The sequence below is a fragment of the Lissotriton vulgaris genome, chromosome 1_1, assembly GCF_964263255.1.
Source record: "Lissotriton vulgaris chromosome 1_1, aLisVul1.2, whole genome shotgun sequence".
Taxonomy (NCBI): domain Eukaryota; kingdom Metazoa; phylum Chordata; class Amphibia; order Caudata; family Salamandridae; genus Lissotriton; species Lissotriton vulgaris.
In genome coordinates, this window is record NC_141685.1 from 2,118,550,164 (window position 1) to 2,118,572,003 (window position 21,840).

Below are 21,840 nucleotides of genomic sequence, written 5' to 3' on the forward strand. Positions count from 1 at the left end.
GGATGTCTTTTAGCACACCAAATACTCCTCTTATTTGGAATTGGGTACAAGAAGTATCAATTCATTCATTTAACTCAGACTCTTACTATTACTATTACCGAGTGAGTAGAGTTGGGGGCCATACGAGATGCACTACAGGAAGTTTAGAAGATAAAGAGAGCTCATTCTCTTAGTTGATTTAAATACATATATGAGTTTCGAATCTCCATAAGCCTTTTTCAATTTGACTGTCTGTAACCTTAACCAATAGAGGCTACTTCTCTTTTATAAGCATTGCATTTCGGAATTGGGAGTAGTTAAAACCCTGAAGGAGAAAGAGGGTAGCAACTATATCTGTGCGCTTTTTGTTGAAGAAGTGTCTATTTTGCACACTATCTGAATCTCATTGAACCTCCTTAAGTTTTTTATTTGTTATACTGCCATAGCAGAATTCACCTATTCCTGGGTTTCTTACTTTGTTTCAAATAAAATTATGTTGTCATTGCTCGTTTATAAGAGCATCTGAGGCGCTTTGTGTGTGTTTTTTGTCTGATGTGTTCTCTTCCACCAAAAAGATGGCTGTTTGCTGAGACACTTGGGCATTAGACATTATCAATGCACATTTTGAATCTGAGATTTAGAAATGGCAGACCCATTTACATAAGCCATTTCTCTGTTTTCTTGATCTGCCTGCATTATACTGGGGTAAGTATACACAACTGGTCATGGGAACAATATTTTGTGTTGATTTCTAACTCTGTGTCCGTTTATATATTCTATTATAAGGTAGCTCCGTCTACTTTAGATTTTTATGTTGCAAAGACTGAATTAAGCATTCAAACTAATAACTAATGAGATGGCATTTTGTATATTTTTGTATTTCTGATAGTTTGTTGTTATATAAGTAGGTTGTATATTCTTTTAATATGCTCCATGAATCTATTTTTAAATCTGTATTTTTCACTTTAAACAATTCTACAAATGAATGAAAAACATATATAATAAGGTGGCATACGCAATATAGGCCACCCACTCATTGGAGAGATATCTTGCCCATTCAGAAATCCTCGCATTGTAAGAAATCAAATTCTAGTTAGCCATTGAGTGCTGCTTTCTAAAGATACACGCAAACACCTCGGCAGTGCACAAAGCATACCATCCTCCACCCTGATTGCTTTTTCTCTTTGACAATGAGAATTTTTTCTGCCATTCAGATTTACTTTGGAAAAATAACTCATGTTATTTAAATTTTTTACAGGTTTCCTGGTGTCCCTTCTGGAATACAAAAAGAAAATGACATCACATATGAATTTCAAGTGTATAACAGAAATGGAAAACAAACAGAGTGACTGATGACTATTTTTCAGTTATTACGGTCCTTATGAGTATAAGAAGAGTCTTACGGTCCTTATGAGTATAAGAAGAGTCTTACGGTCCTTATGAGTATAAGAAGAGTCTAACCAATTAATTCCCTAAGGATGGAGATGAGCAGAGTACGTTGGAACTAAGGTTACGTTGAACGCTTCAGACCTGTAAGAAGATGGGCACTTTCATCCCTGTTAGGTATACGATGGAGCCAGGCACATACACAGCTTCAGAATATTCACAGAAGGCATTGCTGGATCATTAGATGTTATGGAGGGTGACTGCAAACACATGGTCAATTTTCAAGGCTAGTTACCTCAGGCTTGTCAGACGTTTTTGCAGGGCTTAGGTTAAAATCATGAAAGTGCGGCCCTGTTAGGTGAATTTCATTTATGCCAGGAGATATGAGCATCTCAAATGTCATTAATAAAAAATCTCCTTCATGCACAGTAAAATTACGACAGTTCCAGCATCTGGTGCCGACCTATCTGGTGTTAGGCTTAGGTTTCTAACTCTTTAAATGCAGTTTGCAGGAAGACCTGGGACCATGAAAGCATAATGAGGGGTGCTTGAACTAGGGGTACAGAAGTTGCTGCAGCTTCCTCAGAATAACCTTGCAGGAGTTCAAAAGGGGCATGATCAAGAAAGAGGCCTTTCAAATTTGTTTCTATCTTGTAGCATTTCCTGTACGTTCAAAGACAGAGGTCAAATTCCAGGCAATGTCTTCTAACAAATTAGTGCTTATTCTGTTTTTATAACATGCAAATTGATGTTTACTTTTCCATTCTCTTTCTGCAAACAGAGGGTGTAAAAGTAGAGGGTTGCAGTATGTCAAATGAATTGTAATGCACAATAAAAATTCCAAATGAACTTTACAAAAATGTCAAAATATATGGGCAGCAATTAAAGAGCAAATAAATCACGTTGTTTTTTTACTAATTGTGAATTGTTATGAATAAAAAACGTAACAGGGTCAAAATAAAATCAAGACATTTTTTACCTAGATACCCTGGGCCTGTGTGATAGATGCTTTTGTGTGTGAGGCAAAGAATTTTATATTGACATCTCAACCTTATTGGCAGCCAGTGAAGGGTTTTTAAGTATTCACAGAAATCAAGGCCCATATTTATCATGGTTTTGTGTCACGCTTGTTGCACGCAAGGGGACGTTAGGGCGATAAAAAAACGAAATGAGAATTATCAAGACACGAGAAGCCCCCATGTGTGGCCCTGAGTTTATTGATAAATCGACAGTAACGCAAGGCAGTGTAAATCGCTGCCTTGCATTACTCCCTGGCAGGGGGGCGTGCCCTGGGTGGAGGGTAGGTGTTCCCATGCATCCGACCATGGATTCTGACACGTCATATTTACCAACATTGGTAGACCTAGGAAAGCATCAGAATTGTACGTCTCCTCACCAGAGTTACAACAAGGGTCATTTCTTCTTTCTGAGTGTGCTATAACCTGCAGCATATTTACAAATATGAAAATGCCTCTGAGGAGTGTTTTTGTGCAGGAAGGAATTCCTGCCTGCACAAAAACAATCCTGCCTGCCACACAGGCACCCTCGCAACATAATTTAAGGGTGCCTGAGTTGGTGCAAAGCTGCCACATGTATACCGGCGCTAGGAAAGGACAGCAATGCATCAAACAATGGTAAATATGGCACATTCCTGCCCTTTCTTTTTCACACAGCGCAGCACAGCAATGTGGCTTGCTGCGTTGTGTTGCATGATTTTTTCATAAACGTGGGCCCAAATTTCCGCAAGTTTTGTTTGTGCACCTGATACGTTTAGCATTAAGGTTGCATGCCTCATGCAAATTTAATGGCCATTTAGGGAGGACATTTTAATGAAAAATGTGCTCTTTGGACATGACAGTACCCTACTGCTCCATGCTTTACTCACATATTTGGAACACTGTGGAGTTTATATATGAGAGGCTTGCGCTGCCAGTGTGTCACTTTTTTTTGATGCTCTGGTGGTGCAAGCCTCTCAAACATATCTATGAGGCGACGCAAAGTCACTCTGCCTGGCTCTGCATGGCCTCATATATATGGAGTAAGACAAAGCGGCTCAAGTCACTGCCTTGCCTCACTCTGTGTCAAGGAGGAATTTCATGGGCATTGCATTGGGTTTCCCGGGCACCACCCAGGGATTTTGACGCTGCCCCAGATTTACTCAATCACGTAAACCCAGGGCAGCACCAAAACCTTACTTCTCCTGAGAGCAGGCGTAAATATTTTTATTTCTCCTCCATTTTTCCTCTTTCTATGTGTGCTGCATTTTGCAAAATTCTTCTCAGTATTGTTTTTGTGCAGGAAGGTTCCCGTTCCTGCACAAAAACAATCCTGCCTGCAACTGAGTCATCCTTCCACCATGGTGCAAGGGTGCCTACATTGGCGCTAGGCAGCAAATTGTGCGCCAGTGGAGGGGAAAGGACAGGGACCCACCCCATTTCATTAATGCGGGCATTCCTGCCCTTTCAAATTGGCGTTGGGCAGAGCAGCAAGAAGACTTGCGATGCTGCCCTACTCCAATTCTTCATAAATAAGGCCCTGTGTTTCAGAATGCAGAATTGGACATATACTACAATCCTACCATACTCCTGTTTATTGGATGTGGCTCATTTGCTACACTTGTCAGTTATGTAGCACTTTGTTAATGTCCCCTGTGCTCTCTCCATCTTGATTATGGCCTTAGGTTTTTATGAATTGCACCAGTGCTAGTACTATTCTGTCCCAACGTTTTTTGATTACATAAGTTACATTAGTGCGTGTACAATTTGACACTGACATTTGCATTGCCTGCTAAGTGAGAAAATGGAGCTTGCACCAACATCTCAGTTATTCAAATAGGTATAATAATACACCCAAACGTGTTCCATCTTTGTACATTCCTGTCCCTTCCTAGCACTGGTGCACTTTTTGCTGCCTTGCACCAACGCAGACACCCTTAAATTATGTTGCAGGGGTGCCTGTGTGGCAGCCAGAATTGTTTGTATGCAGGAAGGAATTTTGGTAGACCTATTGTTTCCAATACATAACTTATACTTAGAATGGGTTTTAGGTCAGTTCCATAATTAAAAGGCTTTCTTATACAGCTTGGATGTCTGCTTTTGAATCAGTGGCTTTTCACGCTATTGTTGTATTTGTTCTGCCTGGGAGTGTTTCCCTCTCACAGTGTTCTAATTGGATGAGTTGTATCCCATCACTGCTGATGTGGCTCTTTTTAAGACTTGATTAAAAATGTAGCTGTCACCCGACTTTATGTGATCAAATGTATTACAATCACATCATACATAAAAGGTGGTTAGGAACAACCCCCACTAGACAGTGACACCATCAAGTGTCATTCATATTTTGGATCAGAGTGTGGAATGGCTGAGCCACCATCAACAATTAGCTTTATTGTCAGTGTCATTTACATTCTGGGTCAGCCCAGTGGATAACTACTGGGCTTTGGATGTATCCAAAACTCTGAATGATAGCAGTTTGCTGCATTACGTCTCCATCTGCATCAGATTAAAAATGGGTCCATCACCAACCAATTGCATTTGCAACAAACTGACACCCAAAATGTGCTTCCTTTGGCTTGAAATCAGGTAGAATTAACATTGTGAGGGCAATATAAGTTGATTGTGGTTCCGTTTGTCCTTTTTCTGTTTCATTTTTTCTACTTATTGGTGTTGTAATCACCAAAAGATGCTGGGAGATATAGACTTTTTTTCCCACGTGTTGTGATTACTGAGGCATGAAGGCATACAATGCAGAGTTGTGTTTCTTCACAGAAGATGTGGCGAGTTGTGCTGTCAGGACAGCCAAAGCAGCCATAGGGGTGGAGTTTCTCGGGGGCAAGGCCAGACTTGATGTACAGGGCATTGGACATTTCCTTGGAAGGCTGGAATGTTTGGGCGAAATGTGTGTACTGGGGGATGGTTTTGGTACTGGGGGCATGTTGGCAGCAGTGCTGAAATATTGCCCCCTGCCAACCTTTCAGCCTCCCAGGGAAACTGGGTTTTGAAATTTGTTATGAGTTTAAAAGCATCAACGTTCCTTATATGTCCAGCAGTTTTCAGTCAACAATAAAATGATTAGTGTTCCTGCTGGAGTTTTGTCTTGGAGCATTTTTTCACTGAAAAAGTCTAATTATATTTGTTTAAGTGGCTGGGAATCCTGGTCCACAGTAAAGCCATTATTTACTCTACTTTGAATACTAATACAATTGAATATATACTAGCTATCTACACTCTCTAGCTATGCACAGCATGGTGGCTGATCTGACAAAATTTGCCAGGGCTGCTCTGTTTTCCCAGTCATGCCCTGGCTGGGGGAAGCAGTAGACTGACAGATCATTTTCAACTGCTCTCCATTGTGAACAGAAAAATCCCTGTAGTGCTAGGCCCTAAGTCTTTCTTATCTATATGCCTACATTTCCCTGAAGGAGAGTGTTAAAGGCAGAAAGTAAGTTTATTTCCAGCAAAAAAGAATGGTTACCAGGACGTTATAGTTACGGTCAACTTTCACTAGTACAAAACCAGTGAAATTCAGCAGTTATAGTTAGCTGAACTAACTATAACTCGCCCCTCGGCAATTCACTGCTTATGACCACATACTACATCACTGATGACATCTAAAATGACATCACTGATGACGTCATCCAGTGCCTGTGAGTGTTTCTAAAAGGTTTATGACTGTTAAATATATATATACCAAGGTGTATTAGTGAATCAGTTGGTGCATTAGTGCCTCTGTGGATGACTCAATGGGTGCATGGCTGACTGTGTACGTGAATGATTAGGTGTCTTAGTGTAGGTATGGATGAGTGTCTGGTGTGAATGTTTGTATCTGTCTGTCAGTTGGTATCTAAGTGGCTGTATGGGTGTGTCAGTGGGGGTATGTGAGTGGAGGTATGGGTGACTGATTGGTTGTCTGAGTACCTGTATGTCAGTATGAGTGTGTGAGGGTGGGTGTAATTACCTGCATGGATGAGTGAGTGGGTGAGTCAGTGGCTGTATGGGTTAGTGATGGCATCTGTGAGGGGCTCTATGGGTAACTGAGTGTTTGTATGGCTGTTTTGGTGAGTAAAGGTATGTGTCAGTGGTATATGGGTGACTAACCACATATGGGAAAGGCAGTATAGGTGAGTGTTGGAGTACATGAGTGGCTGTATGTGTGAGTGGGTGATTGTGATTTTGGCTGTAAGGGTGAGTGTGTGCTTGTGTCACTGTCAGTGTGGGTGAGTATGTGTTAGTATCTGTATGAATAAGTGATAGGGTGTGTACATTAATGTATAGGTTAGTAAGTGGCTGTGTTATTGACTCTGTGGGTGAGTGAGTAGGTGTGTGAGTGGCTGTATGGGTATATAAGTGGATATATCAGTGGCTGTATTAGTGAGTGAGTTGGTGTATGAGTAGCTGTATGCGTGTATGAGTGGATGTGTGTGTTTAGACCTATTAATCAGTGACTAGGTGTGTAATTACTGGTATGGATGTGTCAAATGTTTTGGGAATCAGTGTGGAAGCTGGAGTGGGTCTATGAAAGATTACATTGGGGTGTGTGTGGGAGCATCAGATATTCTTTGGATGATGTCATCAGTGATGTCTTTTGAGATGTCATCAGTGTTGTCACTGACCATGTCATGAGTGATGTAATATGTGAGGTCATAAGCAGTGCATTGCGTATAGCAAGTTCTAGTTAACCCAGCTAACTATAACTGCTGCATTTCACTGGTTTTGTATGAGTGAATGCTGACCCTAACTATAACGTCCCTGTAAGCTTTGTTTTTTTCAGTGAATTTCTAAGGTTTTTTAAGTGTTAATTCCTAACTTTACCATCCTTGTTTATTTCACTGAATGTCTATGTTTTTTTAGTTGCATTTGCAGAGGGGTAGCGAAACGGCGCTGGAACTCTAACCAGCTCTCAGGAATCGCTGTGTAAGACTTACTAAAGGTAACAGGAAAGCTTCTTGGCCCCTAGGCCCCTCAGGAGAAAAGTGGACTTAATTTCCCAATCAGTAGTGCACCAAGAGCCACATTTGCAGACTGGTGGGTAAAGGGGGCATAGCCACCAAACACCTGTTAAAAATCCGCTGTGTGGGATTTACTGTAGGTAACAGGAGAGGCCACACCCTCTTTCTCAACCACTCTGCAAATGCACCACTCAACACACTGCTGTTTGGGGAGGATTAAGTCCACTATAGTGTTGAGATGCCCAGGAGACAAGGGGACCTCATCACCCCCCAGCAGTGTGCTGAGTCACAAGATGGCTGCCAACACTTCCTGGTTTGAAGTGTTGGCAGCCAATCAGATCTCAGGCATGAGATTGGGAGGGGTTACTGATCCACCATTGCCACAGTTTTATATCTGAAAAAAATCTTTTAATTTCTCAGCAACTACTAAACGGATTTACACCCTTTAACAAAAATAGTGCTTTCTGGACCATGAGCTACCTTTCTGCCAAATTTGGTGTAATGTCTAAAGGTTTCTATGGAAATTTACATTGAGAAAAAGAGTTTTAGGACCCTCTCTGATGGATCACTGTGAAACTTTCGAAACAGCAGCTAAAGTGACTGGCGTATTAGTTTGGAAAATTTAGTGAGGATTCGTCAAACGATGCCAAAGTTATTGTCAAATGGGAAAATGCTCTTTCTATGGAAACTAGGTTCTAACTGTAGCTACCCGGCTGCTGGGAGGAGAGTGGCGGTTGTGACGGAATTCATCAGTAGAAAAAAAAAAAAATATATATATATATATATATACATACACACATATATATATATATATATATATATGTATATATATATATATGTATATATATATATATATATATACATATATATATATATATAATATATATATATATATATATATATATATATATATATATATATAAATATATTGGCTTTAGGACTCCTAGAGTGCCTGTGCTCAACCCCTTAAAGATGGTAACATTGGCTTATCCCTCATTGCCATGAATAATCTACTCATAGGCCCCTAATAAAGTGGTATACAATATACGCAGGGACCTTACATGAAATGCTACTAGAGCAAGTTTTTAACTTTTCCATCCTACATAGCAAATATACCGAGGCTAAGTCAGAAAATGTATTGGCGGTATTCGTAGATCTTACCGCTGCCTTTGATTGCCTTGACCATAGCCGGTTATGACAGATTATAGAGGGTCTCAAGGTCAAGCAGCCACTGGTGTTATTTTTGAGACAACTATATGCGTGTGCCGCAGCTAAGGTGAGGTACGGAATAAAGGGAGAGTGTACCAAACCTTTCCGCGTAGAGAAGGGAGTGCGACAAGGCTGCGTACTGGCCCCGTTCCTTTTCTCTCATTATACACCAACGTTTTGGAGGAGGAACTGGTGGTCAGTGCGAGTGATTTCCCCCCTGATTAATAACAAGCAGATCGTCTCCCTTCTACACGCCGATGATGCGGTTCTAAAGGCCAGAACCCAGCGTGGTCTTCAGAAGACCCTTACTACTTACATTGACTTCATGGAAAATAGGGGACTGAGGCTCAATGTTAAGAAAACCTTTGTGATGTCCTGTGGTAAGGGAAGGAATAAACGTTGTACTCTTGCAGCTGGGAATTGCAAAATGGAGCCGACAAAAACGTTCTCTTACTTTGGCATCTTGTTGGAGGATATAGGCTCTTGAGGTTCAGCTGTTAAGAGTAGGGCCCTTTTATTCAAAAGGTTGACAGCGGCAGTGATGATATTTTCTAAAAAGATGGTCAGAAGGCCACCGGAGATCTTATTGAAAATCTACCAGGCAAAGTTCACAAGTATTGCCACATATGGGGCAGGGGTTTGGGGGTTTTACGATGTTTCACCAATACAGGTGGCAGAAAATGCTTTTTTACGATTTATACTAGCCGTTCCTCAGAGCGCACCTGTTTTTAACTGTCAAAGTGAACTGGGGATCTGTCACATCACTGATGTAATCAAAATGCAACCTATGCTACTTTGGCATAGAACCTGGACTGCACCTAATTTAGGGTTAAACCGAGACATCATTAAAGACTCTATGGGTCTGGAACAGGCTAGAAAAATTCCCTGGTTGAATTACATTAATAAATTAACAAATGACTTGGGTAGACCTGAGTTTTATGTTAATCCTGATTCCTTGCATTCAATATCCAGAAAAGAGCTCAAAGCTGTATGTCTGAATAATTTTCAGTCATTAAGAATGGTGTTGGAGTTTAACAAAAAAACATCCAGCATCAACTTACCCTGGTCTGTACCTCCATTCAACCCTATTTAGTGTGGTGCTTAGGGGGTTACGATAGATATATTCTGACCAGTTTCAGGTTTGATTGTTTTCATCGTCTGGTCTCACTTCCAAACACTAATGACTGGTCCAGACAACTTTATCTTTGTCCGTGCGATAACTTATCAACTCAAACAACTTTGCACGTGATCCTCTTTTGTAAATTTTACGCAGATGAACAGGCCAGATGGATTATACCCTTGTTAAAGCAGGGCACATGGTGCCAATGCCGTCCGGCCTTTTTATTTTTACAATTATTGAGTAAAGTGTATTGCGTTGGAATCATGTCTGGATTTTTAAAAAGTATTATGAGGAAAAGAAAAATTATAAACTGTCAGCTTCTTTCATAGTTTAATGTATTTTTAGGTGTATACATCCAATGAACTGTTCTTTTTTGTATTTATCTGCTTTTATGATTTTATCTATTTCTAAAATTGAAGAAAGCATTTTCTGAATCTGAATCTGAAATGCTACGAGTGCCAGCACATATTATGCCACGCACTTAAGTAACCCCAGAAAACATGTTTCACGGCTACAATTGCAGCCTAAATGCAGTTTAAAAATGTGTAATATAACCTCCATTGCCAAGCCTTATACTCCCCTATTATTGTATGTCACCCCTAAATAGGCCATAGGTCGTTCTTAGGGCGGGGTGCATTGTAATCTAAAGGTTGGGCATGCACCTTTGGATTTTACATATCCTGGTGGTGAAAAACTCCCAAAGTAGTTTATCGCTACTGTGAGGACTTCGTCTTCCATAGGATAACATTGGGTTCCTTTATTACATTTAACAAGTGATAATGTTTGATTGGAAACAGGTAAGCAGTTCATGTTTGGTGCCTGAGAATTTGCAATTAAAAATCCTCTTTAATGGTAAAGTCTGATATTAAGTAAAAATTTTGAAAATGCCACTTTTAGAAAGTTGGCGTTTTCCTGCCCTAGCTTTTTGATGCCTGTAGCCTGTTCCAGGGTCACATAGCTGGGTGTATTTGACAGTTGGAATTTGTTTATTCCATCCATACAGCCTCAAAAAAGAGAGATTAGGTGTGCCCAGTTGGGCCATCACTGGCAGGATGGGAAGAAGGAGCTGGGCACAGCCCCATTTGGAACTGAATAGGCTGTGCTCTGCATTTATACAACGGACTTGTCACCTTTGCATTGTTAATGCAGCCAGCTTAGAGCCAGGGCAGGTGAAGCAGGAAACATCAGTCCTTTCAAAGGGGATTCTTTAGAAACTGCTTCTAGTTCAAAGAAGGCACCAAGTGTAAATATAGGACCTTAAGACCCAATCTTTAATTCACATGCTGCACCTGGACCTCTAGAAGGACTCTCAGAGTACTGCCTTGTGCTGTGGCTTGCTGTGTACTCCAGAACACTGCTTTGGTGTGGCTGTATGCAATTCCTCAGAAAAAGGATTTAATGGATTTCCAATACCGGGAAACCATTTCATCAAAACAGATTAATGGAAATTTCCAGGATGAATCTCATTTACCATATCATAGAAACCATTTCATAGATTTTTTTTTCAAAACTGGCTTCCTCATACTTATTTTTTAATGGTTGCAGGTCTTACTTTCAGAAACATTTTTGTCAAAGGTTCTTATTTCAATCCATTAAGCAAGGGGACATTATTTCGGATTTACATCTTTTGCATTGTCAATTACTTTGTATGCTTGTAATTTTATGAACCCTCACCAAGCCCAAACATCATCCACCACTGCTCCCTAAAATGCCTGTCCAAGAATAAATTGATCCTTCAATCATAAAAAGCCCTTTCTAACCCTAAATTTCACTAAACCCTAAAAAACCCTCACCGCACATAAACTCTACCAATATCTGGCCCCTAAACTCCACCCACCCCAGAACCCTTAAAGCACTTCTTACTCCAAAACTTAACCCATATTCTAATCTAAAAGCCTCTTACATCCCTAAATTCCACCCATTCCTGAACCCTAAAAACTCTTTCCATGCCTACATCTCAGCCAGCCCTGAACCCTAAAAACCCTCACCGCCCCTATATATGTATATATATGTTCAAAAACAGGAAGGGTCCTTCCGGGATCAGCTCCCAAGTCAGGTGGTGCGTACTCCGGCGAACCCAAAGCCGGTCAATTTCAATAAAATCCAAAACTATGCTTCCAAGCAGACATGCACTCAGAGGATTAAAGTTGCTGCAAAATTTATTTAGGAACCGCTACGCGTTTTGACACAAACTGTGTCTTGATCACACTATGTCCATGAGTTCCACATTGGCATATATAAGTAAGTAAACAATGAACATAAACGAGGTACCAAAGTTGTTAGGTCAGGTGACATAAAACAAGGCAGACATCTTGCAGTGGTGAATACTGAATTTGTTGTCAATAACGTATAATACAAGAATTGTATTTAACGATAACACAAGAAAAGGGACAAAAAAGGTTAAATAACCAGTGCAGTACATCTCAAATGCCATAAATTGCAAGGAAATGAAATTTTGGAATTTAAAGTAACTTATACATAGTCAACCAATGATAGCATGAATGTTTTGCGAAACATCTATGCACGAGTAAGTAAGATTCATTTTATACGGGCTAGTGCCAAAGAAAAGGAATCAAAAACCTATCGCTGAATAGGTGTCTATATACATGTAGAACATTTAAATCAGTCGGCAATCCCAGGAATAAATGGCTAAAAAGCTGATCGCTATTCGAAAACGGTAAAACCAACTGAATGTAATAGACGGCTCGACTTAATGGCGTGACATGGTTGCTAACAAACCAAGATAAAACTACAGTCAATGTACACAGTGTTATAGACAGTATAACAATGATTATGCATATCTCTTCCGTCAGAGACTACAAATTAAACTTTTAAAATGTGTGCGGTCTAGTGCCCTGTAGTCGCGAACAGAAATTAAGTCACAGAGATAGATTGACCAGATAATGCCAACCAGGATGTATAAAAATATACACAGTGCAATTACCAATATGAATGAAAATTACCTGGGTGCCACAGGTCAAGTTTTTAAGGATTATCCGGTGATCAAAGCAAAAACCCTTGCAAGAAAAAGACCTTGCATGGCTGTACCTTGGTGCAGTTCTACCATACTACACCACTGCATGACTGTCTAACTCTGCTGGTAACCAATCGGTCATGTTCCATACCAAATAGAAAGTACCAAAAACATGCGAAAGTGAAGTCTCTTATCTTTGCGGTGAAACAGTGTCTTGAATTCAAATGAAGAAAAGGGTAGGGAACCAGTGAAGTGCTCGAAAAAGTGACGGGTCCCTTCCTTTCCTCCAACAAAAAGAACATATAAGAGACAATATTAAAATCAATAGTGAATAAAATATGATTATAATACATATCTACATTACTGTACAATCAGTCTATACATACGCAAAAAACTGTTCAGTTACGCATTCCAAAACAATGTTCGAAGAAGCTCAATTGGACTGATGAATAAAAGTGTGGATCTTATTATTCTTCATGCAAATGAGTTGCTAGCTCCTCATCAAGATTGTGCCCTCCCGGGAATCTGGTCTCGAGTTCCATAATCCATTTGGATTTCTTCTTTCTAAGTGCCAGTTCCCGGTTCCCCCCTCTTTTTCCTACATTAACTTGTTCAACTGCGAAGAATCTGAGGAGTGAGTTATTCGACTGATGGAATTCTTGGAAATGGCGAGAAATGGGATAATGTAAGTCAACATTAGTTATGGCTCTAAGATGCTCCTAGATGCGTTTTTTAGCCATGCACGTGGTACTACCAACATATCGCTTCTTACACGGACATTCAGGTACGTATATAACATAGTTGGTGCTGCATGTAAGGAATTGTTTGATGGGTCTACTCAGTGTGATGAGATGTCATCAGTAATGTCATGAGTGATGTCACTGACCATGTCATGAGTGATGTAATATGTGACGTCATCAGCAGTGCATTGCGGGCGCGCAAGTTATAGTTAGCTGAACTAACTATAACAGGGGAATAACAGTAAAATGACCAGCTAACTATAACTGGTGTGAAACCTATGTTTTTTTCAGTGAATTTCAAAGGTTTTTAAAATGCTAATTCCTAGCTATAACGTGTGTGAAACCTATGTTTTTTTCAGTGAATTTGCAAGGTTTTTTAAATGCTAATTCCTAACTATAACGTGGCTGAAACCTATGGTTTTTTAAGTGAATTTCAAAGGTTTTTTAAATGGTAATTCCTAACTATAACGTGGCTGAAACCTATGGTTTTTTCAGTGAATTTCAATGGTTTTGTAAATGATCATTTTTAAATGTATTAATTGTTATATTTTTTATACTTATTTACTACATTATTATATATTTTTTATTTTTAGATGTATTATTTTTTAAATTACATTACATATTTTTTATATAAATTGATAAAAAATGTTTGTATACCTCTCTGCAATGCAGCCCCCTGGCGTGTTGCATACTGGGGGTCCCAGGGGGCCAACTAGCCCACCTGGAACCTCCAGTATGCGCCAGGGGGCTGCATTGAAGAGAGGTGTAATGAGGCCACACCCTTTTTTACACCTCTCTGCAACGCAGCCCCCAGGCGCGCTTGCAGAGGGGGAACTAATTCCCCTTGCATGCTAGGGGTCCCTGGGGGCCATCTAGCCCACCTGGAACCTCCAGTATGCGACAGGGGGCTGCATTGCAGAGAGGTGTAATGAGGCCACACCCTTTTTACACCTCTCTGCAATGCACCCCCGGGCGTGTTTGCAAAGGGGGAACTTATTCCCCTTGCATACTGGGGGTCCCTTGGGGCCAACTAGCCCACCAGGAGCCTCCAGTATGGGCCAAGGGGCTGCGTTGCTTTGCCCTGGGGGCGGCGGTCCCCGGGGCAGTGTGGGGGGGTATTGAGGACCCCCCCACACTTCTTTATCACTATGCCCCCACGATTTGGTCCCTCCAAGGGGAAAATTCTAAAAAATAGACCAGGTTTAAAAAAAAAGAATTGGGCCTTTTTTGTCTTTGTGTGACCTCCTGGGCAGGCCTAGGGGGTCAGGGTGTGTCTACCCTGCCCCCTTTTTGTGTTCTTCACGTTTGTTTTTCTGCTTTCTTGTGCCTTGGTCTACCGAGCACAAGATGGATGCCAACACTTCCTGGTTAGAAATGTTGACAGCCAATAAGCATGCAGCTTTCTCGGGAAGGCATGCTTATTGGCTGCCACTGTCTGTCAACACTAGCACAAGATGGATGCCTACACTTCCTGGTTAGAAGTGTTGACAGCCAATGAGCATGCATCTTTCTCAGGAAGGCATGCTGATTGGCTGCCACTGTCTGTCAACACTCTAAACCAGGAAGTGTTGGCAGCCATCTTGTGCCTCGGTAGAACCAAGGCACAAGAAAGCAGTGAAACAAAGGTGGAAAACACGCAAAGGGGGCAGGGTAGAATCACCCTGACCCCCTAGGCCTGCTCAGGGGGTCCCACAAGGACCCCCTTGGCCCAAACAAAACACATTTTTTTTCCTTAAAATCTAGAAGAAAAACATTTTTTGGGGGTGCCTAGGGTGTCCTTGTGGGACCCCCTGAGCAGGCCTAGGGGGTCAGGGTGATTCTACCCTGCCTCCTTTTTGAGTTCTACACGTTTGTTTTTCTGCTTTCCTGTGCCTCAGTCTACCGAGGCACAAGATGGCTGCCAACAATTTCTGTTTTAGAGTGTTGACAGACAGTGGCAGCCAATCAGCATGCAGCTCGCGCACGCGTACCGTACGCGTACCGTGCGCGCTTATAGATATATACATTTTTTCAAAATCGATTTTCTCAACAACTACTGGAGGGATTTACACCATTTAAGCAAAAGGGCGATTTGCGAACCGAACTCTACCTCTCTGCCAAATTTGGTGTAATTCCGTTCAGCCGTTCGGGCTGTAGCCGTGTCTAATCGTCCTATGGAAAATAACATGGGGAAAACACGTTTTGGAACCCCCATTTTTTCTCAGTCCCAACTTGACGAATCCCCCCAAAACTCTCAGGGAAGGAGCGGGCCATCTTCTTTGAGATATTTGCGAAGATTCATTAACCGGCGCCAAAGTTATTCCCAATAGAATGTTGCATATTTCCTATGGAAACTAGGTCCTAACTATAACTACCTACTGGTGACCGCCAGTAGGTAATATATATATATGTGTGATCAAGACAGTGGATACTGTCGAAACGCGTAATGGCGGGCATGCTGAGCAAAATTGAGCTCAAATAAATACGCACTTTGTTTGGCACCATTCCTGGGTTCCTCTCTTCGTCTTTTCGAGACTGCGTGTTATCTGGCAGTGTTGGAGTTTTGGGACGAGTTTTCTTCTATATATATATATATATATATATATACCACGTGACTCCTCCGAATCTCTCGGCGTTTCAAGCTAGCACGCCAGCAAACAGAAGGAAGACGGACCACGAAGACTCAGCATCAGAAAGATTTTATTCGGTACACAGAAAGCAGCTACGCGTTTCTGGCAAATTATGCCCTTGATCACGCTGCAACATGTAATGGAGACATAATGCTTTTTTAAATGCAAGGTTAGAAGGGAACACCCTCTCACAGTGACGTAGTGTGTCATGTGACAAATAAAAAGTGAAAACATACTGCCGCTATTTAATCTCTGACATAACAAAAGCACAGAAAGTTATTTACACTGGATAAATCCTGGATTCTTGTATGTAAAATGTGGGAGTTAAATAAACCTACCACATGATAACGCCGAACAATGAAACACAGTCTAACTGTATAAATACAGAGTTTTTGTAGGACGTATAAATATTACCACATACAATATGAAACACAAAGTGCCTGTCTAATCATAAAACAGAGGCAGACAATAAAGTGCTGTGTGAGAGTGAAATAAAGTGCAAAAAAGGAGAATGACAATTCATGTATACAAATTTGACCTCAGTCAAAGTACAAAAGTAGAAAACCTTATAGAAAAATAGAGATGTATATAGATACACATATAAAAATATAAATGTCTATATACAAATATCCATATCAAGGAAAAGTACACCATCAGAATGACCTCATACAAAATAGAATAAGTCAGATAAACATACATAGATCAAAGCGTTCACATTTCAATCAACACATATTCTATGGTCATCTCAAACCACTTAAGTAAAAATCCATAAGTGAGAAACAGAAATAGGACCCGGCCTCTACCTCGAAATAGGGAACCTAACTAGGAGGGAGGAAAAAGTAATGTACCGGGTCCAAAAATATTGATGAATATGAGATTACTGAATCATAAAAATGCATCACAAAAAGGGATGCATTTGATCGATATTGTTCAATCCATTCGGCCAACGGGTATTAAGTTCTAAGATCATCTTGGTTTCCAGCTGCCTTAATAGTGACTCCCTGTCCCCACCTCTTTTGATGGGGGGGTATGGCTCCAATCACAAAGTATCTTAAACAGGATAAGTCATTATTATGTTTTCTTTTAAAGTGACGGGCTACAGGGTAAGCTGGGTCACTATGTAATATGGCGCGTAGATGCTGTAAAATCCTGACATGTACCTGCAGCTTGGTGCTTCCAACATATCTTAATCCACAGGTACACGTCAGGACATACACGGCAAAGTCAGTCTTGCAATTGAAATTGCCAGTGATCACTTTAGGTTCTACATCAAAGGAAGTTGAATAATGTAGAGTGTTAATACCAAACTTGCACGCGCGGCAGCTGGAGCATTTGAAAAAACCCCTAGAAGGTTTCAACCAGGGAGTTTTAGACTTCAATTCAGGGGCTACTTTGTCCAACGCAGAACCCATACTTTTGGCCCGTCTGAAAGTGATGATGGGGTTGGCTGACAACTTAGTGTTCAGAATGTGATCACTAAGGACAAAGGGCCAATTCTTTTTTAGAATTGCTTTTAGTTTTCTGTCCTCACTACTAAAAGCAGTGATCATGCGTGGACCATCTTCTAGAATGACAGAGATATTTTCTTGTTCTGATTCTAACTGAGATATTGGAAACAGGCTCTCTCTGGATCTGAGTTTAGATTTTTCAACTACTTTTTTCAGAATGGTATCAGAGTATCCCCTATCTTTCAAACGCACTAGCAACTCTTCTAGGCAGTGTTCATAATCAGAGGGGGAACTACAGATTTTTTTGAGCCTGAGAATCTCGCCATACGGTATTCCCATGATGGTATGTTTAGGGTGCATGCTGGTCGCATGCAAAGTCATGTTACCGGCGGTAGATTTTCTATGGAGTGTGGTGTTAAGTTTAGAGCTGGCCACATAAATCTCCACATCCAAGAACTGCATCCTATGCTGGTCAATATGTGCCATGAACTTTAAATTCATGGTGTTGTTGTTCATATCATCAATAAACCGTAGTGCCTCATCTTTAGAACCTCTCCACACCATGAATATGTCGTCTATATACCTCAGATAACAAAAAACTTGATTGGTCATCACGGTGGAGTACAATGCGGTGAGGACCTGCTCCTCCCACCAGCCAACGTGCAAGCACGCGTAGCTGGGGGAGAAACAGGCCCCCATCGCCACTCCCCTTAGTTGTCTGTAAATGTCTTTGCCAAAGGTGAAAAAATTGTTGTACAAACACCATTGAATGAGTCCCAAAATGACTTTGTTGTGCTCATAAAAAGCGATAGGTTTTTTAGCCAAATAGTACTGGATAGCATTAAGACCCTGTACATGATCAATACTTGTATATAACTCTTCAACGTCTAACGAGATTAACCACATACTGTCTTCCCATTCGATATTAGCGATTTTGAGCAAAAAGTCACTGGTGTCACGAACATAGCTGGAGAGATTTTTGACAATGTCTTGGAGAAAGAAGTCTATATACTGGCCAACATTTTCGCCCATGCTTTTAATGGCAGATACAATAGGCCTCCCAGGCACAGGTACTACACTCTTATGCACCTTAGGAATCAAATAAAGTGATGGCATAATGGGGAACTCTCTGTGCATAAACTTGTATTCCTCGGAAGAAATGAGTCCTTCTCTTTTCCATTGAGACAACATCCGTTGCAACTCACCTTTGGCATTTAGGTATTCCTTCTGGGTGGAAATTTTATAACAAAGGGGGTCAGAAAGTTGTCGTCTGGCTTCTAGTATATAATCCTTCTTCGGCCAAATCACTAGATTACCCCCCTTATCGGATTTTTTCACTACTATTTCATGATTTTCTTCAAGTTTTTTGATCAATTTTCCATATTCTTTTTTCATGTATGTAACCTTCTTCTTCGCTTTAGTGTTAGTCTGTTTGTATAATTTTTTGATGTTATTCACCACACAGTCATGGAAGACGTCAATGGCGTTTTTGGGCATCAGGGGTACATATTTGGATTTGCTTTTGAATGGGCTAAGACCGGCTCCTTTTTGCAAGACGGATATCTTGCTCAAACGTGTTTGTGTGGAAGCATCCGGGTCTGCCTCAGAGTCATAGGTGGAAGTGTTTAGATCATTAGCATCCAAAAAAATGTGCAAATCTGAAGCTGCTAATGCATTAATGTTATCATTGTTTGAATCATCAGATGTGTCATTTGTATTAGGTGGCTCTTTGATGGCTTTGAGCGCAAAATGCTTTTTTAACTTCAGTTTTCTTATAAAGAAGAACAAATCAACCCTGGTCATGGCATAATTAAAACTTTGAACTGGACAAAAATTCAGGCCCAGAGATAGTAATTGTTTTTCCGCCTGGGTCAGTGTGACACTAGAAAGGTTTATTATGGTGTTATCATTTAGCGGCTCTTTACCCATGGTTTCTTCTTTCTGTTTTGTGCCTGGGCGCTGTTGTTGCCGCTTGCGCCTTTCTTTTCTCCGCTTGTTCCTTCTTTGTTTATTTGCAATGATTGCTGCCTTGGCCTCAAAGTCTGTAATCTTTCCTCCACAATAAAATCCATTTCTTGTTGCAAGCTGAGTTTTGTTAGTCCCACTAAGTTTAAATCCGAATTCACTGAAGATGAAGAGGTTAAGTTGTCACTGGACTCACTTCTGATGGAACTTGCATCTGAATCCAGGCTGATTGTTTCCACTGTTCCGTCGCTCTCTGCGTTTTCAGGCACATTCTTGGATTGTACATTATGTCTATATGTGCTGTTGTTTGTGCTGGTACTCGGTATGGCAGTAGCAGAGGCATCAATATGACTTTTCTTTTTGCTGAAAGCCTGCCTTTTAGCTGAGTCATATTTCCTTGAGAATGTGAAAATTTTGCCATCACGATAGTCATTAGCATCCCGGGTAAATTTAGTTGCCTTGCGAATTTTGATTTTCTCTTCATGTTTTTTCAACCTCTCATTCATTATGTCCGATAATTTCATTATTTCATCCACTTCAGTATATGTCAATAATTCGGTTTCAAGAAGTTTGATTTCATCAAGCAGTCTAATCCTATCTTTTGCAGCATACTTGATCAAAATACAGACTAAGTTCATAGATGCCGCCAAGTTACTTTCCCCCCATTCCTGTAGCATGGCGGGATCTGGTTTTTCAAAACTTGGGGCCAAAAGGATACGCAGCCCACGTGGGACGCGCCCCACCTCCTCATACTTGCTCTATGACTTGTGCTCCCACCATTTGGTACATTCTAATTTCTTAAGCTTTTCCAATTCCTTGAATAACATTTTCAAACTTTTAGTTTGCTCAATCTGAGTAGTTTCAATAGGCGTTTTGGTACTGCTGCTCTCACCAGTTAAGTCGTTAAACAAATTAACTGCAGCTTCCTCTCGCTGTCTGTCTAACTCGTCAGACATGTTGTTTTACTTTCTGTGCAAAACAATCCGAACTAGTATTGCGCAAATGTTATCAGCCGGTTTTTCTTCCGGTTACGTGCCTCGCAATACAATTGTGTTGCTGCTGTTGAACTTCCCCACCTGGATCAAAGCTCCGTTACTCACCGACTCCACAAACGGCAGGATCCGCTTGGTGTGCCGCGCCCGCCGACACGAACCACACCGCAGTTTGACCACCGAAGTGCTTCGGTTTCTCGTAGTTACTCGCAATCCAGGGGGTAGCTGCCAGGGTTCCCAACAGGACGTTTCCACAAATTCGATTTGAAGGCAGCTTCCGCTGTGCGGGGAAGGGGTCCGTTACGGAGACAAATCAACCTCCGTTGAACATACACCACGTGACTCCTCCGAATCTCTCGGCGTTTCAAGCTAGCACGCCAGCAAACAGAAGGAAGACGGACCACGAAGACTCAGCATCAGAAAGATTTTATTCGGTACACAGAAAGCAGCTACGCGTTTCTGGCAAATTATGCCCTTGATCACGCTGCAACATGTAATGGAGACATAATGCTTTTTTAAATGCAAGGTTAGAAGGGAACACCCCCTCACAGTGACGTAGTGTGTCATGTGACAAATAAAAAGTGAATACATACTGCCGCTATTTAATCTCTGACATCACAAAAGCACAGAAAGTTATTTACACCGGAAAAATCCTGGATTCTTGTATGTAAAATGTGGGAGTTAAATAAACCTACCACATGATAACGCCGAACAATGTAGAAGAAAAACATTTTTTGGGGGGGCCTAGGGTGTCCTTGTGGGACCCCCTGAGCAGGCCTAGGGGGTCAGGGTGATTCTACCCTGCCTCCTTTTTGAGTTCTACGCGTTTGTTTTTCTGCTTTCCTGTGCCTCAGTCTACCGAGGCAGAAGATGGCTGCCAACAATTTCTGTTTTAGAGTGTTGACAGACAGTGGCAGCCAATCAGCATGCAGCTCGCGCACGCGTACCGTGCGCGCTTATAGATATATACATTTTTTCAAAATCGATTTTCTCAACAACTACTGGAGGGATTTACACCATTTAAGCAAAAGGGCGATTTGCGAACCGAACTCTACCTCTCTGCCAAATTTGGTGTAATTCCGTTCAGCCGTTCGGGCTGTAGCCGTGTCTAATCGTCCTATGGAAAATAACATGGGGAAAACACGTTTTGGGACCCCCCTTTTTTCTCAGTCCCCACTCGGAAGAAATGAGTCCTTCTCTTTTCCATTGAGACAACATCCGTTGCAACTTACCTTTGGCATTTAGGTATTCCTTCTGGGTGGAAATTTTATAACCAAGGGGGTCAGAAAGTTGTCAGAATCCCTAATCTGGGAATCTGCCACTAGGACAACACCGGTACAAAAGGGGGTGGTAATGGACGGAGCATCTGAACCAATACAACACTCACACCCAGTCAAAAGATCTGGGTTTAATCCATCACCGTTCTTTAGCCCACTCTGCCACCCCAGTTCAGACATGGCTATATGCAAAT

The 21,840-nt window shown here is 41.2% G+C and overlaps 1 protein-coding gene across 9 annotated transcripts in view; it reads left to right on the forward strand.

Moving 5' to 3' along the window:
• The window catches only part of LOC147751685 (dihydrofolate reductase-like), a 402,971-nt gene extending 400,624 nt beyond the window's left edge, over window positions 1-2,347 (forward strand). For all 9 annotated transcript variants that reach the window (XM_086921705.1, XM_086921631.1, XM_086921679.1 and 6 more), the window contains one exon: window positions 1,238-2,347. In XM_086921705.1, the coding sequence (XP_086777831.1) occupies window positions 1,238-1,328 (91 nt within the window). In that variant the 3' untranslated portion in view covers window positions 1,329-2,347. The remainder of the gene's footprint in view (window positions 1-1,237) is intronic.
• The last annotated feature ends 19,493 nt before the right edge of the window (window positions 2,348-21,840 follow it).